The sequence below is a fragment of the Heterodontus francisci genome, chromosome 11 (genome assembly GCF_036365525.1).
Source record: "Heterodontus francisci isolate sHetFra1 chromosome 11, sHetFra1.hap1, whole genome shotgun sequence".
In the NCBI taxonomy this organism is placed as follows: domain Eukaryota; kingdom Metazoa; phylum Chordata; class Chondrichthyes; order Heterodontiformes; family Heterodontidae; genus Heterodontus; species Heterodontus francisci.
Window position 1 is genome coordinate 121,050,741 of NC_090381.1, and position 16,964 is coordinate 121,067,704.

Genomic DNA, 16,964 nt, shown 5'->3' on the forward strand with positions numbered 1-16,964 from the left:
GTGAAGGGGACTGTCAGAGAATACAGCAGAATATAAATAGATTGGAGAGTTGGGCAGAGAAATGGCAGATGGAGTTCAATCAGGGCAAATGCAAGGTGATGCATTTTGGAAGATCCAATTCAAGAGTGAAGTATACAGTAAATGGAAAAGTCCTGGGGAACATTGATGTACAGAGAGATTTGGGTGTTCAGGTCCATTGTTCCCTGAAGGTGGCAACGCAGGTCAATAGAGTGGTCAAGAAGGCATACGGCATGCTTTCCTTCATCGGACGGGGTATTGAGTACAAGAGTTGGCAGGTCATGTTACAGTTGTATAGGACTTTGGTTCGGCCACATTTGGAATACTGCGTGCAGTTCTGGTCGCCACATTACCAAAAGGATGTGGATGCTTTGGAGAGGGTGCAGAGGAGGTTCACCAGGATGTTGCCTGGTATGGAGGGCGCTAGCTATGAAGAGAGGTTCAGTCGATTAGGATTATTTTCATAAGAAAGACGGAGGTTTAGGGGGACCTGATTGAGGTGTACAAAATCATGAGAGGTATAGACAGGGTGGATAGCAAGAAGCTTTTTCCCAGAGTGGGGGTTTCAATTACTAGGGGACACGAGTTCAAAGTGAAAGGGGAAAAGTTTAGGGGGGATATGCGTGAAAAGTTCTTTACGCAGAGGGTGGTGGGTGCCTGGAACGCGTTGCCAGCGGAGGTGGTAGACGCGGGCACGATAGCGTCTTTTAAGATGTATCTAGACAGATACATGAATGGGCAGGAAGTAAAGAGTTACAGACCCTTAGAAAATAGGCGACAGGTTTAGATAGAGGATCTGGATCAGCGTAGGCTTGGAGGGCCGAAGGGCCTGTTCCTGTGCTGTAATTTTCTTTTTTTTTCCTTTGTTAAACACTGGGGTACAGTACTGGTGGGTACAGGTCTGTCACTGTATAACACTGGGGTACAGTACTGGTGGGTACAGGTCTGTCACTGTATAACACTGGGGTACAGTACTGGTGGGGACAGGTCTGTCACTGTATAACACTGGGGTACAGTACTGGTGAGGACAGGTCTGTCACTGTATAACACTGGGGTACAGTACTGGTGGGTACAGGTCTGTCACTGTATAACACTGGGTTACAGTACTGGTGGGTACAGGTCTGTCACTGTATATCACTGGGGTACAGTACTGGTGGGGACAGCTCTGTCACTGTATAACACTGGGGTACAGTACTGGTGGGTACAGATCTGTCACTGTATAACACTGGGGTACAGTACTGGTGGGGACAGCTCTGTCACTGTATAACTGGGGTACAGTACTGGTGGGTACAGCTCTGTCACTGTATAACACTGGGGTACAGTACTGGTGGGTACAGCTCTGTCACTGTTTTACTGGGGTACAGTACTGGTGGGTACAGCTCTGTCACTGTTTTACTGGGGTACAGTACTGGTGGGTACAGCTCTGTCACTGTTTTACTGGGGTACAGTACTGGTGGGTACAGCTCTGTCACTGTTTTACTGGGGTACAGTACTGGTGGGTACAGCTCTGTCACTGTATAACAGGTACAGTACTGGTAGCTACGTGTTTGTCACTGTATAACACTAGGGGTGCAGTAAAGAAACAATCTTGCATTTCTGTAGTAACTTTCATGTCCTTGCTTTACAGCCACTGAAGTACTTTTGAAGTGTTTGTCACTGTTGTAATATAGGACATGCAGCAGCCAATTTGTGTACAGGAAGCTCCTGTAAACAGATAGCGGCATAGTGGTAATGCCGCTGGACTAGTAATCCAGATGCCCACGCTAATACCCTGAGGGCACGGGTTCCAATTCCACCATGGCAGCTGGTGAATTTAAATCCAATTAATTAATAAAAATCTGGAAGTGAAAATTAGCCTCAGTAACGGTGCCATGAAACTATCGGCGATTGTCATAAAAACCCATCTGGTTCCCTGATGTCCTTTAGGGAAGGAAATCTGCTGTCCTTACCTGGTCTGGACTACATGTGACTCCAGACTCTCAGCAATGTGTCTGACTCTTAACTGCCCTCTGAAATGGCCTAGCAACACACTCAGTTGTCAAGGGCAATTAGGGATGAGCAACATGCTGGTCTTGCCAGTGAAACCCACTTCCCATAAAAGAATTTTAAAAATCAGTATACGCATGAAAACTGATCCAATATCTGCAGATGACATTGCCATGGAGCAATGGTAGATCAGGAAGGGGAGGAGCCTAGGATTGATGCAGTAGCAATTCTGGAGGTAACACTGCTGGGTGGGAGGAGAAATCATTGTCGGAGATGCTCTGGCTATGATGGGATTGGTAAGAGTGAAACCTAGCGGCAAGACTGCCTGCCAGCTGGGACAATAGGGAAGAGGTCTTGGAGGGGGATGGTGTGCTTAGCCAAGGCAAGACTGCAGACTGGTTGAGAAGGATAAGGGGGGATCAAGCACGGTTACAGAGATCATTTCTTCAGCTTTTGTGCTGTGGGAGAGGCAGGCACCGAATTGGAGAGACCCAAGCATAGAGTTGAGAGAGAGAGAGGTGGGCATAAATCTGGGAGGCTTTCAGGACCTTTGAGAAAAAAGTGAGGTTCCAGATGAAGTGATTGTTTTGCTGGGATGAGGGGGCAAACATTAGTGTTAAATGTATAAGGGATGTGACAGTTTTGAAAGGGAGAAGGACAACACTTGAATAGAGGAAACCATTTTCAATGTCAATTAGCATGGGGTGGGGTGAGGGGGAGCAGCAGGTGGGATGGAGTGTTTGGGTGGGTGGAGCAGCGGGTTAGGAGGAGGGGACTTGGAGTTGGTCAAGGGACATGGAGATGAGTTGAATGGGCAGGGTGTGGGAGAGGGGAGGTGGAGGGAGGGTGCCGTGAAGAAGGAGCGAGGGGAGGATGGTATGCGGAAGCGGCGAGGGGGCGTGGAATCACAGAATTGTTACAGCACAGAAGGAGTTCACTTGGCCCATTGTGTCTGCACTGGCTCGCCGAGTGAGCAATTCACCGAGTGCCATTCCCTTGCTTTCTCCTTGTAACACCGCACAATCTTCCTTTTCATATAACTGTCTAATTCCCTTTTGAGTGCTTGAATTGAACCTGCCTCCATCACCTTCTCAGGCAGTGCATTCCAGATCCTAACCACTCGCTGTGTAAAAAACTTTTTCCTCATGTCACTATTGATTCTTTTGCCAATTACCTTAAGTCTGTGCCCTCTCGTACTTGATTCTTACACGAGTGGGAACAGTTTCTCTCTATCTACTCTGTCCCGAACCCTCATGATTTTGAAGACCTCTATCAAATCTCCTCTCAGCCTTCTCTTCTCCAAAGAAAACAGTCCCAACTTCTCCAATCTATCTTCATAGATGAAGTTCCTCATCTCTGGAACCATTCTCGTGAATCTTTTCTCTCTCCAATGCCCTCACATCTTTCCTAAAGTGCGGTGCCCAGAACGGGACGCAATACTCCAGCTGAGGCCGAACTAGTGTCTTATACAAGTTCAACATAACTTCCTTTCTCTTGTACTCTATGTCCCTATTAATAAAGCCCAGGATATTGTATGCTTTATTAACCACTCTCTCAACCTGTCCTGCCACCTTCAAAACCTATGTACATATACACCAAGGTCTCTCTTCTCCTCCCCCTTTGGAAATGTACCTTTATTCAATATTGTCTCTCAGCATTCTTCCTACCAAAATGAATCACTTCACACTTTCCTGCGTTGAACTTCATCTGCTACTTGTCCACCCATTCTACCAATTTGTCTATGTCCTTTTGAAGTTCTACACTATCCTCCTCACTGTTCACACTGTTTACAAATTTTGTATCATCTGTAAATTTTGAAATTGTGCCCTGTACACCAAGGTCTAGGTCATTAATATATATCAGGAAAAGAAATGATCCCAACACTGACCCCTGGGAAACTCCACTACAAACTTTCCTCCAGCCCAAAAACATCCATTAACCACTACTCTTTGTTTCCTGTCACTCAGCCAATTTCGTATCCATGTTGCTACCGTCCCTTTTATTCCATGAGCCATAACTTTGCTCACAAGTCTGTTGTGTGGCACTGCATCAAATGCCTTTTGAAAGTCCATGTACACCACATCAATAGCATTGTCCTTTTTTAGAACATTACAGTGCAGTACAGGCCCTTCGGCCCTCGATGTTGCGCCGACCTGTGAAACCATCTGACCTACACTATTCCATTTTCATCTATATGTCTATCCAATGACCACTTAAATGCCCTTAAAGTTGGCGAGTCTACTACTGTTGCAGGCAGGGCGTTCCACGCCCCTACTACTCTCTAAGTAAAGAAACTACCTCTGACATCTGTCCTATATCTATCACCCCTCAACTTAAAGCTATGTCCCCTCGTGTTTGCCATCACCATCCGAGGAAAAAGACTCTCACTATCCACCCTATCTAACCCTCTGATTATCTTGTATGTCTCTATTAAGTCACCTCTCCTCCTCCTTCTCTCCAACGAAAACAACCTCAAGTCCCTCAGCCTTTCCTCATAAGACCTTCCCTCCATACCAGGCAACATCCTAGTAAATCTCCTCTGCACCCTTTCCAAAGCTTCCACATCCTTCCTATAATGCGGTGACCAGAACTGCACGCAATACTCCAGGTGCGGTCTCACCAGAGTTTTGTACAGCTGCAGCATGACCTCGTGGCTCCGAAACTCGATCCCCCTACTAATAAAAGCTAACACACCATATGCCTTCTTAACAGCCCTATTAACCTGGGTAGCAACCTTCAGGGATTTATGTACCTGGACACCAAGATCTCTCTGTTCATCTACACTACCAAGAATCTTCCCATTAGCCCAGTACTCTGCATTCCTGTTAGTCCTTCCAAAGTGAATCACCTCACACTTTTCCGCATTAAACTCCATTTGCCATCTCTCAGCCCAGCTCTGCAGCCTATCGATGTCCCTCTGTACCCTACAACATCCTTCGGCACTATCCACAACTCCACCGACCTTCGTGTCATCCGCAAATTTACTAACCCACCCTTCTACACCCTCTTCCAGGTCATTTATAAAAATGACAAACAGCAGTGGCCCCAAAACAGATCCTTGCGGTACACCACTAGTAACTAAACTCCAGGATGAACATTTGCCATCAACCACCACCCTCTGTCTTCTTTCAGCTAGCCAATTTCTGATCCAAAGCTCTAAATCACCTTCAACCCCATACTTCCGTATTTTCTGCAATAGCCTACCGTGGGAAACCTTATCAAACGCCTTACTGAAATCCATATACACCACATCCACTGCTTTACCCTCATCCACCTGTTTGGTCACCTTCTCGAAAAACTCAATAAGGTTTGTGAGGCACGACCTACCCTTCACAAAACCGTGCTGACTATCGCTAATGAACTTATTATTTTCTAGATGATTATAAATCCTGTCTCTTATAACCTTTTCCAACATTTTACCCACAACCGAAGTAAGGCTCACAGGTCTATAATTACCAGGGCTGTCTCTACTCCCCTTCTTGAACAAGGGGACAACATTTGCTATCCTCCAGTCTTCCGGCACTATTCCTGTCGACAATGACGACATAAAGATCAAGGACAAAGGCTCTGCAATCTCCTCCCTGGCTTCCCAGAGAATCCTAGGATAAATCCCACCTGGCCCAGGGGACTTATCTATTTTCACACTTTCCAAAATTGATAACACTTCCTCCTTGTGAACCTCAATCCCATCTAGCCTAGTAGCCTGAATCTCAGTATTCTCCTCGACAACATTTTCTTTCTCTACTGTAAATACTGACGCAAAATATTCATTTAACGCTTCCCCTATCTCCTCTGATTCCACACACAACTTCCCACTACTATCCTTGATTGGCCCTAATCTAACTCTAGTCATTCTTTTATTCCTGATATACCTATAGAAAGCCTTAGGGTTTTCCCTGATCCTATCCGCCAATGACTTCTCGTGTCCTCTCCTTGCTCTTCTTATCTCTCCCTTTAGATCCTTCCTGGCTAGCTTGTAACTCTCAAGCGCCCTAACTGAGCCTTCACGTCTCATCCTAACATAAGCCTTCTTCTTCCTCTTGACAAGCGCTTCAACTTCTTTAGTAAACCACGGCTCCCTCGCTCGACAACTTCCTCCCTGCCTGACAGGTACATACTTATCAAGGACACGCAGTAGCTGCTCCTTGAATAAGCTCCACATTTCGATTGTTCCCATCCCCTGCAGTTTCCTTCCCCATCCTACGCATCCTAAATCTTGCCTAATCGCATCATAATTTCCTTTCCCCCAGCTATAATTTTTGCCCTGCGGTATATACCTGTCCCTGCCCATCGCTAAGGTAAACCTAACCGAATTGTGATCACTATCACCAAAGTGCTCACCTACATCTAAATCTAACACCTGTCCTCATCAACCTTCTCTGTTACCTCTTCAAAAACTTCAGCAAGTAAGTTAAACATGATTTTCCCTTTACAAATCTGTGCTGGCTTTCCTTAATTAACCCGCATAAGTTCATGTGACTATTAATTTTGTCCCGAAATATAGTTTCTAGAATTTTCCCCCCACCGATATTAAACTGACTGACCTCTAGTTGCTAGGCTTATTTAAAAAAAAATTATTTTTAGAGATACAGCACTGAAGCAGGCCCTTCGGCCCACCGGGTCTGTGCGGACCAACAACCACCCATTTATACTAATCCTACATTAATCCCATATTCCCTACCACATCCCATCCCCACCATTCTCCTACCACCTACCTCCACTAGGGGCAATTTACAATGGCCAATTTACCTATCAACCTGCAAGTCTTTGGCTGTGGGAGGAAACCGGAGCACCCAGTGGAAACCCACGCGGTCACAGGGAGAACTTGCAAACTCCACACAGGCAGTACCCAGAACTGAACCCGGGTCCCTGGAGCTGTGAGACTGCGGTGCTAACCACTGCGCCACTGTGCCGCCCTAACAAGGGTGTAACATTTGCACTTCTCCAGTCCTCTGGCACCACGCCGGAGTCTAAGGAAGACTGAAAAATTATGGTCAGTGCCTCCGCAATTTCCACACTCACTTCCCTCAGTATCCTTGGATGCGGCTCATCCGGTCCTGGTTCGTTATCCACTTTAAGTACAGACAGCCTATTCAATACCTCCTCCTTATCAATTTTAAATCCTTGTGTATTAATTGCCTGCTCTTTCGCTGTGGCCTGGGTTGCACCTTCTTCCTTGGTAAAGACAGATGCAAAGTATTAATTTAATACATCTGCCATGCTTACTGCTTCCATGCGTTGATCCCCATTTTGGTCCTAAATTGGCCCCACTCCTCCTTTTACCATCCTTACTATTTATATTTCTGTAGAAGACTTTGGAATTCCCTTTTATATTAGCCGCCAGTCTCTGTTTATGCTCTCGCTTTGCTTTCTTTGCTGTTTCACTTCCCCTCTGAACCTTTCATATTCAGCCTGGTTCTCCACTGTATTGCCCAGCTGACATTTGACATCAACACTTTTCTTCTTTATCTTCATCTCTTTCTCTTTTGTCATCCAGAGAGCTCTGAATTTGCTTGCTCTATCTTTCCCCTTTGTGGGAACATACCTTTACTGTGCCCAAACTATCTCTTCTTTAAAGGCAGCCCATTGTTCGGAGTTTCCCCGGTCGGTGGAGTTTCCCCGGTCGGTGGATTTTCCCGGTCAGTATAAGTGGTGTAAGATGGAGATTGTTTACAACCTTTTCTTTTGTAGATATCGATGAATGTGTGGAGAAGTTGGATGAAGCGTTGTTCTGCGACCATTACTGTCACAATTACATCGGTGGATTTTACTGTTCCTGCCGATTTAGCTACATCCTTCATTCAGATAATCGGACCTGCAAAGGTACTGTCATACTCTCACTCGCACTGGTCTAGTACACTCCCACTCACACTGGCTGTGTACACTCCCACTCACACTGGCTGTGTACACTCCCACTCACGCTGGCTGTGTACACTCCCACTCACGCTGGCTGTGTACACTCCCGCTCACGCTGGCTGTGTACACTCCCGCTCATGCTGGCTGTGTACACTCCCGCTCATGCTGGCTGTGTACACTCCCGCTCATGCTGGCTGTGTACACTCCCGCTCATGCTGGCTGTGTACACTCCCGCTCATGCTGGCTGTGTACACTCCCGCTCATGCTGGCTGTGTACACTCCCGCTCATGCTGGCTGTGTACACTCCCACTCATGCTGGTCTAGTACACTCCCACTCACACTGGCTGTGTACACTCCCACTCACACTGGCTGTGTACACTCCCACTCACGCTGGCTGTGTACACTCCCACTCACGCTGGCTGTGTACACTCCCACTCATGCTGGTCTAGTACACTCCCACTCATGCTGGTCTAGTACACTCCCACTCATGGTGGTCTAGTACACTCCCACTCACACTGGCTGTGTACACTCCCACTCATGCTGGCTGTGTACACTCCCACTCATGCTGGCTGTGTACACTCCCACTCATGCTGGCTGTGTACACTCCCACTCACGCTGGCTGTGTACACTCCCACTCACGCTGGCTGTGTACACTCCCACTCATGCTGGTCTAGTACACTCCCACTCATGCTGGTCTAGTACACTCCCACTCATGGTGGCTGTGTACACTCCCACTCATGCTGGTCTAATACACTCCCACTCACACTGGCTGTGTACACTCCCACTCACGCTGGCTGTGTACACTCCCACTCACGCTGGCTGTGTACACTCCCACTCATGCTGGTCTAGTACACTCCCACTCATGCTGGTCTAGTACACTCCCACTCATGCTGGTCTAGTACACTCCACTCATGGTGGTCTAGTACACTCCCACTCACACTGGCTGTGTACACTCCCACTCACGCTGGCTGTGTACACTCCCACTCACGCTGGCTGTGTACACTCCCACTCACGCTGGCTGTGTACACTCCCACTCACGCTGGCTGTGTACACTCCCACTCACGCTGGCTGTGTACACTCCCACTCACGCTGGCTGTGTACACTCCCACTCATGCTGGTCTAGTACACTCCCACTCATGCTGGTCTAGTACACTCCCACTCACGCTGGTTTTGTAGACACGCAATCGCACTGGCCATGCGCACTCAGACTCACACTGTTTTTGTGTACGTACTGGCCATGTACACTGCCACTCACACTGGCCATGTGTACTCACACTCACACTAGCTGTGTGCAATCCCACTCACACTTGTGTCACGACCGGGGTGGGAGGAGTGCACTGTTAATTCAGTCCCACTTCTCCACAGGTCACAACATATCAATTAATTTTCCCACTTATCGAAACAGCCAATCAGATGCTCCATATGTCCCCAGAATAAAGCACACCAAACAGGTTTCTTTAATAAACAACAAAATTATCCATTTATTATAAACCAAGTCTTAATCAATAATGAGGTAAATATATACATGAATTGAGATATTAAAGCCCCATATTTTTATCCAAGCCCCCAGGCACATGCACATACCTCCAAAAACCAGTGAACTGGGAAAAAAAAAGGATTTTTATTTACAGCTGTTACAAAGAAATAGAAGGAATAAAAAAAAACGTAGTCTGTGAAGATCCAGAAGTCCTTTGTTTTGACAGCGCATTCCCGATCACAACTCAGTGGACAATCTTTCTTTCCTAAAGTGTGCTACAAAGATTGAACACAATACTCCAGCTGAGGCCTAACCAATGTTTTATAAAGGTTTAACATATCTTCTTTGCTTTTGTACTCTATTCCTCTGTTTTTAAAGCCAAAGATCCTATATACCTTTTTAACAGTCCTCTCAACTTGACTTGCCACTTTCAAAGATTTATGTACATACATCCCCAGGGGTCTCTGTTCCTGCACCCCCTTTAAAACGGAACTATTTATTTTATATTGCCCCACCTCATTCCTACCAAAATGTATCACTTCACAGTGCGCCCAGAGCAAAGTCCGTGGCACCACGGATGGCTCAGCTGCACAGGAGGGAAGGAAGAGAGTGGAACAGCAATAGTGATAGGGGATTCGTTGGTTAGGGGATCAGACAGGCGTTTCCGTGGTAGTAAACGTGACTCCGGGATGGTGTGTTGCCTCCCTGGTTCCAGGATCCAGGATGTCACTGAGCGGCTGCAGGACATCCTTCTGGGGGAGAGTGAACCGCCAGAGGTCATGGTTCACATTGGTACCAATAACATAGGCAGGAAGAGGGATGAGGTCCTGAAAGCAGATTTTAGGGAGTTAGGAAGGAAATTAAAAAGCAGGACCCCCAAAGCAGTGATCTCAGGATTACTCCCAGTGCCAAGTGCGAGTGAGGATAGGAATAGGAGGATTGATCAATTGAACACGTGGCTGGAGGACTGGTGTAGGAGGGAGGGCATCAGATTTCTGAGGCATTGGGACTGGTTCTAGGGCAGGTGGGACCTGTACAAGATGGACGGGCTACACCTTAACAGGACCAGAACTAATATCCTCACAGAGAGACTTGCTAGTGATGTTGTGGAGGGTTTAAACTAGCTTGTCAGGAGGATGGGAACCTGAGGGGTAGCTCAAATTGGAATGAAGTAAAGCTGGTAACAGGAGGTAGAAAAGGAGCAAGTGACATTAGAAGGCAGGTGAAACAAAGGTGAGCATCAACTCGGCTTAGAATGCAGAATAATGTCAAAAAGACAAGGTTAAGGGCACTCTACCTGAATGCACGCAGCATTTGCAACAAGGTAGATGATTTAAAGGCACAAATAGAGGTAAATAGATATGATTTAATTGCTATTACGGAAACGTGGCTACAGGGTGACCAAGACTGGGAACTGAGTATTCAAGGATATTCAACATTTAGGAAGGACAGACAAAAAGAAAAAGGAGGTAGTGTTGCACTGATAATAAGGGATGGGATCAGTACATGAGTAAGAGAGGATCTCAGATCGGAAGAACAAAATGTTTGGGTGGAGCTAAGAAACAGCAAGGGGCAGAAGACATTTGTAGAAGTTGTTTATAGGCCAACAAACAGTAGCTGTAGTGTTGGGAAAGGTATTAATCAGGAGATTAGCATGGGTAATATAGTAATCATGGGTGACTTCATACAGACTGGGTAAACCTAATGAGCTATAATGCTGTGGAGAACAGGTTTCTGGATTGTGTTAGGGATGATTTTCTGGAGCAGTATGTTGAGGAACTGACTAGAAAACAGGCTATTTTATATATAGTATTCTGTAATGGAAAGGGTTAATTAATAATCTTCTTGTAAAAGAACATTTAGGGATGAGTGACCATAATATGATAGAATTTTACATTATGTTTGAAAGTGAGGTAGTTCAATCTGAAGCCAGGGTGTTAAATTTGGACGAAGGAAATTATGAAGGTATGAGGGGCAAATTGGCTGAGGTGGATTGGGAAAATACATTAAAAGGTTTGACAGTACATAGACAATGGATAGTCTTTAAAGAAATATTACATAGTTTACAGCAACTATACATTCATTCAAGGCACAAAAACTCCAAAAGTAAAGGCAGTCAACCGTGGATAACAAAGGAAGTTAAGGATTGTATAAGATTAAAAGAAAAGGCCTATAAAGTTGCCAGAAATAGTAGTAAACCTGAGGATTGGGAGGAGTATAGAATACAGCAAAGGAGGACAAAGAAACCTATCTAGAAATGGAGAATTGTATATTTTGTAAGCTCGCAAAAAATATAAAAACGGACTGTAAAAGCTTCTATAGATAAGTAAAGAGGAAATGTTTGGCTAAGACAAATGTGGGTTAATTACAGGCAGAGTCAGCAGAATTTATAACGGAGAATAGAGAAGCTAAATGATTACTTTGTGTCTGTCTTCACCGAGGAAGATACAAGAAATCTCCCAGAATTAGAGATCCAAGGGATTAGGGAGAATGAGGAATTGAAGGAAATTAGTATTAGTAAGAAGGTTGTATTGGAGAAATTAATGGGGCTGAAGGTTGATAAGTCCCCAGGACCTGATATTCTACATCCCAGAGTGTTGAAAGAGGTCGCTATGGAGATAGTGGATTCATTGGTGATCATCTTCCAAAATTCTATAGATTCTGGAATGGTTCCTGCAGATTGGAAGGTAGCAAATGTCACCCCACTATTTAAGAAGGGAGGGAGAGAGAAAACAGGGAATTACAGACCTATTAACCTTTCATCATTCCTTGAGCTTGCAGCTCAGGGTCATTGCCCGAAAGGTGGACTGATACACCGCACCAAACAACACGAAAAAAGGAAAGAAGGTACCAGTCCTTCGCTTTGCAAGCTGGAACGTCAGAACTATGTGTCCTGGCCTGTCGGAAGACCTTACACAAATCAACGATTCTCGGAAGACCGCCATCATTAACAACGAGCTCAGTAGACGCAATGTAGACATTGCAGCACTTCAGGAGACACGCCTCCCCACGAGTGGATCTCTAGCAGAGCAAGACTACACCTTCTGGCAGGGCAGGGATCCTGCAGAACCAAGACAGCATGGAGTGGGCTTCGCCATCAGAAACTCCTTGCTCAGCATGATAGAGCCTCCCTCAAATGGCTCGGAACGCATACTGTCCATCCGACTGCTCACCACCTCTGGTCCAGTACACCTACTCAGCATCGATGCTCCAACACTCTGCTCCCCACATGAAGCTAAAGACCAGTTCTACGAGCAACTCCATAACATCATTAGCAGCATCCCCAACACTGAACACCTATTCCTGCTGGGGGACTTTAATGCCAAGGTTGGGGCCGACCATGACTCATGGCCCTCCTGCCTTGGGCGCTATGGCGTTGGAAGGATGAATGAGAACGGGCAGAGACTGCTTGAGTTGTGTACCTATCACAATCTCTGCATCACCAACTCATTCTTTCATACTAAACCCTGTCACCAGGTTTCATGGAGGCACCCAAGATCACGTCGTTGGCACCAGCTAGACCTCATCGTCACAAGGCGAGCCGCCTTAAACAGTGTTCAAATCACACGCAGCTTCCACAGTGCGGACTGCGACACCGACCACTCCCTGGTGTGCAGCAAGGTTAGACTCAAACCAAAGAAGCTACATCATTACAAGCAGAAGGGCCGCCCGCGCATCAACACGAACAGAATTTCTCACCCACAGCTGTTACAGAAATTTCTAAATTTACTTGTAACAGCCCTTCAAAACACTCCCACAGGGGATGCTGAGACCAAGTGGGCCCACATCAGAGACGCCATCTATGAGTCAGCTTTGACCACCTACGGCAAAAGTGCGAAGAGAAATGCAGACTGGTTTCAATCTCACTTTGAAGAGCTGGAACCTGTCATAGCCGCTAAGCGCATTGCACTTTTGAACTACAAGAAAGCCCCCAGCGATTTAACATCCGCAGCACTTAAAGCAGCCAGAAGCACTGCACAAAGAACAGCCAGGCGCTGCACAAACGACTACTGGCAACACCTATGCAGTCATATTCAGCTGGCCTCAGACACCGGAAACATCAGAGGAATGTATGATGGCATGAAGAGAGCTCTTGGGCCAACCATCAAGAAGATCGCCCCCCCTCAAATCTAAATCAGGGGACATAATCACTGACCAACGCAAGCAAATGGACCGCTGGGTTGAGCACTACCTAGAACTGTACTCCAGGGAGAATGCTGTCACTGAGACTGCCCTCAATGCAGCCCAGCCTCTACCAGTCATGGATGAGCTGGACATACAGCCAACCAAATCGGAACTCAGTGATGCCATTGATTCTCTAGCCAGTGGAAAAGCACCTGGGAAGGACAGCATTACCCCTGAAATAATCAAGAGTGCCAAGCCTGCTATACTCTCAGCACTACATGAACTGCTTTGCCTGTGCTGGGACGAGGGAGCAGTACCTCAGGACATGGGCGATGCCAATATCATCACCCTCTATAAAAACAAAGGTGACCGCGGTGACTGCAACAGCTACCGTGGAATCTCCCTGCTCAGCATAGTGGGGAAAGTCTTTGCTCGAGTCGCGCTGAACAGGCTCCAGAAGCTGGCCGAGCGCATCTACCCTGAGGCACAGTGTGGCTTTCTAGTAGAGAGATCCACCTCTGACATGCTGTTCTCCCTTCGCCAGCTACTGGAGAAATGCCGTGAACAACAGATGCCCCTCTACATTGCTTTCATTGATCTCACCAAAGCCTTTGACCTCGTCAGCAGACGTGGTCTCTTCAGATTACGAGAAAAGATTGGATGTCCACCAGAGCTACAAAGTATCATCACCTCATTCCATGACAATATGAAAGGCACAATTCAACATGGTGGCTCCTCATCAGAGCCCTTTCCAATCCTGAGTGCCGTGAAACAGGGCTGTGTTCTCGCACCCACACTTTTTGGGATTTTCTTCTCCCTGCTGCTTTCACATGCGTTCAAGTCCTCTGAAGAAGGAATTTTCCTCCACACAAGATCAGGGGGCAGGTTGTTCAACCTTGCCCATCTAAGAGCGAAGTCCAAAGTACGGAAAGTCCTCATCAAGGAACTCCTCTTTGCTGACGATGCTGCTTTAACATCTCACACTGAAGAGTGCCTGCAGAGTCTCATCGACAGGTTTGCAGCTGCCTGCAATGAATTTGGCCTAACCATCAGCCTCAAGAAAACGAACATCATGGGGCAGTACATCAGAAATGCTCCATCCATCAATATTGGCGACCACGCTCTGGACCACCTAGGCTCAACTATCACCAGTAACCTGTCTCTAGATGCAGAAATCAACAAGCACATGGGAAAGGCTTCCACTGCTATGTCCAGACTGGCCAAGAGAGTGCGGGAAAATGGCGCACTGACACGGAACACAAAAGTCCAAGTGTATCAGGCCTGTGTCCTCAGTACCTTGCTCTATGGCAGCGAGGCCTGGACAACGTATGTCAGCCAAGAGCGACGTCTCAATTCATTCCATCTTCGCTGCCTCCGGAGAATACTTGGCATCAGGTGGCAGGACCGTATCTCCAACACAGAAGTCCTCGAGACGGCCAACATCCCCAGCTTATACACACTACTGAGTCAGCGGCGCTTGAGATGGCTTGGCCATGTGAGCCGCATGGAAGATGGCAGGATCCCCAAAGACACATTGTACAGCGAGCTCGCCACTGGTATCAGACCCACCGGCCGTCCACGTCTCCGCTTTAAAGACGTCTGCAAACACGACATGACGTCCTGTGACATTGAGCACAAGTCGTGGGAGTCAGTTTCCAGCGTTCGCCAGAGCTGGCGGGCAGCCATAAAGGCGGGGCTAAAGTGTGGCGAGTCGAAGAGACTTAGTAGTTGGCAGGAAAAAAGACAGAGGCGCAAGGAGAGAGCCAACTGTGTAACAGCCCCGACAAACAAATTTCTCTGCAGCACCTGTGGAAGAGTCTGTCACTCTAGAATTGGCCTTTATAGCCACTCCAGGCGCTGCTTCACAAACCAGTGACTACCTCCAGGCGCTTACCCATTGTCTCTCGAGATAAGGAGGCCCAAAAGAAAAGAACCTATCATCATTCCTTGGGAAAATGCTAGAATCTATTCTAAAGGATGTGATAAATGGACACTTAGATAATATTGATCTGATTGGGCATAGTCAACATGGATTTATGAATGGGAAATCATGTTTGGTGAACCTGTTGGAGTTTTTTTGAAGATGTTACTAACAGAATTGATAAAGGGGAGTTGGTGGACGTGGTATATTTGGATTTTCAGAAGGCTTTTGATAAAGTCCCCCGCAGTAGGTTGGTTAGCAAAATTAAAGCTCATGGGATAGGAGGTAATATGCTGGCATGGATTAAGGATTGGTTAACAGGCAGAAAACAGAGAGTAGAAATAAACAGGTCATTCTCGCGTTGGCAGGCTATGACTAGTGGGGTACCGCAGGGATCAGTGCTTGGTCCCCAGCTGTTCACGGATGACACAAAAGTAGGTGGGAATGTGTGTTGTGAGGAAGATGCAAAGCGGCTTCAAGGGGATTTGCACAGACTTCGTGAGTGGGCAAGAACGTGGCAGATGGAATATAATGTGGAAAAATGTGAGGTTATCCACTTTGGTAGGAGGAATAGATGTGCAGAGTATTTCTTAAATGCTCAGAGATTAGAAAGTGTAGATGTCCAAAGGAACTTGGGAGTCCTTGTCATTAAGTCACTGAAAGCTAACATGCAGGTGCAGCAAGCAGTTATGAAGGTTAATGGTATGTTAACCTTTATCACAAGAGGATTTGAGTACTGGGGTAGTGAAGTCTTGTTTCAATTGTATACAACCTTGATTACAGCACATCTGGAGTACTGTGTGCAGTTTTGGTCCCCTTACCGTAGGAAGGATATTATTGTGTTATGGTACAACCTCTCAAGACAAAGCCCCCAATCAAAATATATGATTCTGATTGCAGTGGGAGCAATGCACTGTCAATTCAGTCCCGCTGCTCCACAGGACATCATACATATCTTTCAGCTTTCCAAATCAAACAAAGCAGCAGCCGAATTGAAACAATCTAGTAACCACCGCCCCCACCCCCACCCCCGAATGAGGCGAAACAAACCAGGTATCTTTAGATATCAGCAAATTAACTATTTATTAAAAAAAACTAAAATCTTAAACAGTGCTCAGATAAACCAATATCTAAAGACCTTACTAATTTTTTAAAAATCTAACTCCCGCATTCGCATATATGTAGCCAAACTAACGGTAGTTTGGTGTTTAATTAGCTGCCAGATAAAACAGAAATAATAATAAAGTCTTTGCAGATTACGCTTCCGCCTAACGGTCCTCTGATACAACACAGTCAAAGTTCACTTGCAGTTTTCCAGATCCGATGAATCTGACGATAGGAATTTGGCAGTTCAATTCAGCAATGAAGTGTTAAACTCTTTTGTCCTCCAGCAATGAACACCGCAGATCCATAATTTGTTAGTTATTTAGGGAACTTATCTGGCTTGAAGTTTATGGAATTTTGAGAGAGAAGCTAAACAAATTGTCTTCGAGAGCTCTCCTTTCTCCCGTCAGGTGCTAGCACAGCTATGTCTGTCTGACTCTGAACAAAACAGTTTGTTAGTTTTCAAATTCAAAATGG

The 16,964-nt window shown here is 46.3% G+C and overlaps 1 protein-coding gene across 10 annotated transcripts in view; it reads left to right on the forward strand.

Moving 5' to 3' along the window:
- Positions 1 to 16,964, forward strand: part of masp1 (MBL associated serine protease 1) — a 354,556-nt gene that overhangs the window by 56,615 nt on the left and 280,977 nt on the right. For all 10 annotated transcript variants that reach the window (XR_010976007.1, XR_010976006.1, XM_068042858.1 and 7 more), the window contains exon 4: positions 7,696 to 7,827. Coding sequence is in view for 8 of the 10 variants with exons in the window: in XM_068042858.1 (XP_067898959.1) it covers positions 7,696 to 7,827 (132 nt within the window). In the remaining 2 variants the exon portion in view is untranslated. The remainder of the gene's footprint in view (positions 1 to 7,695; positions 7,828 to 16,964) is intronic.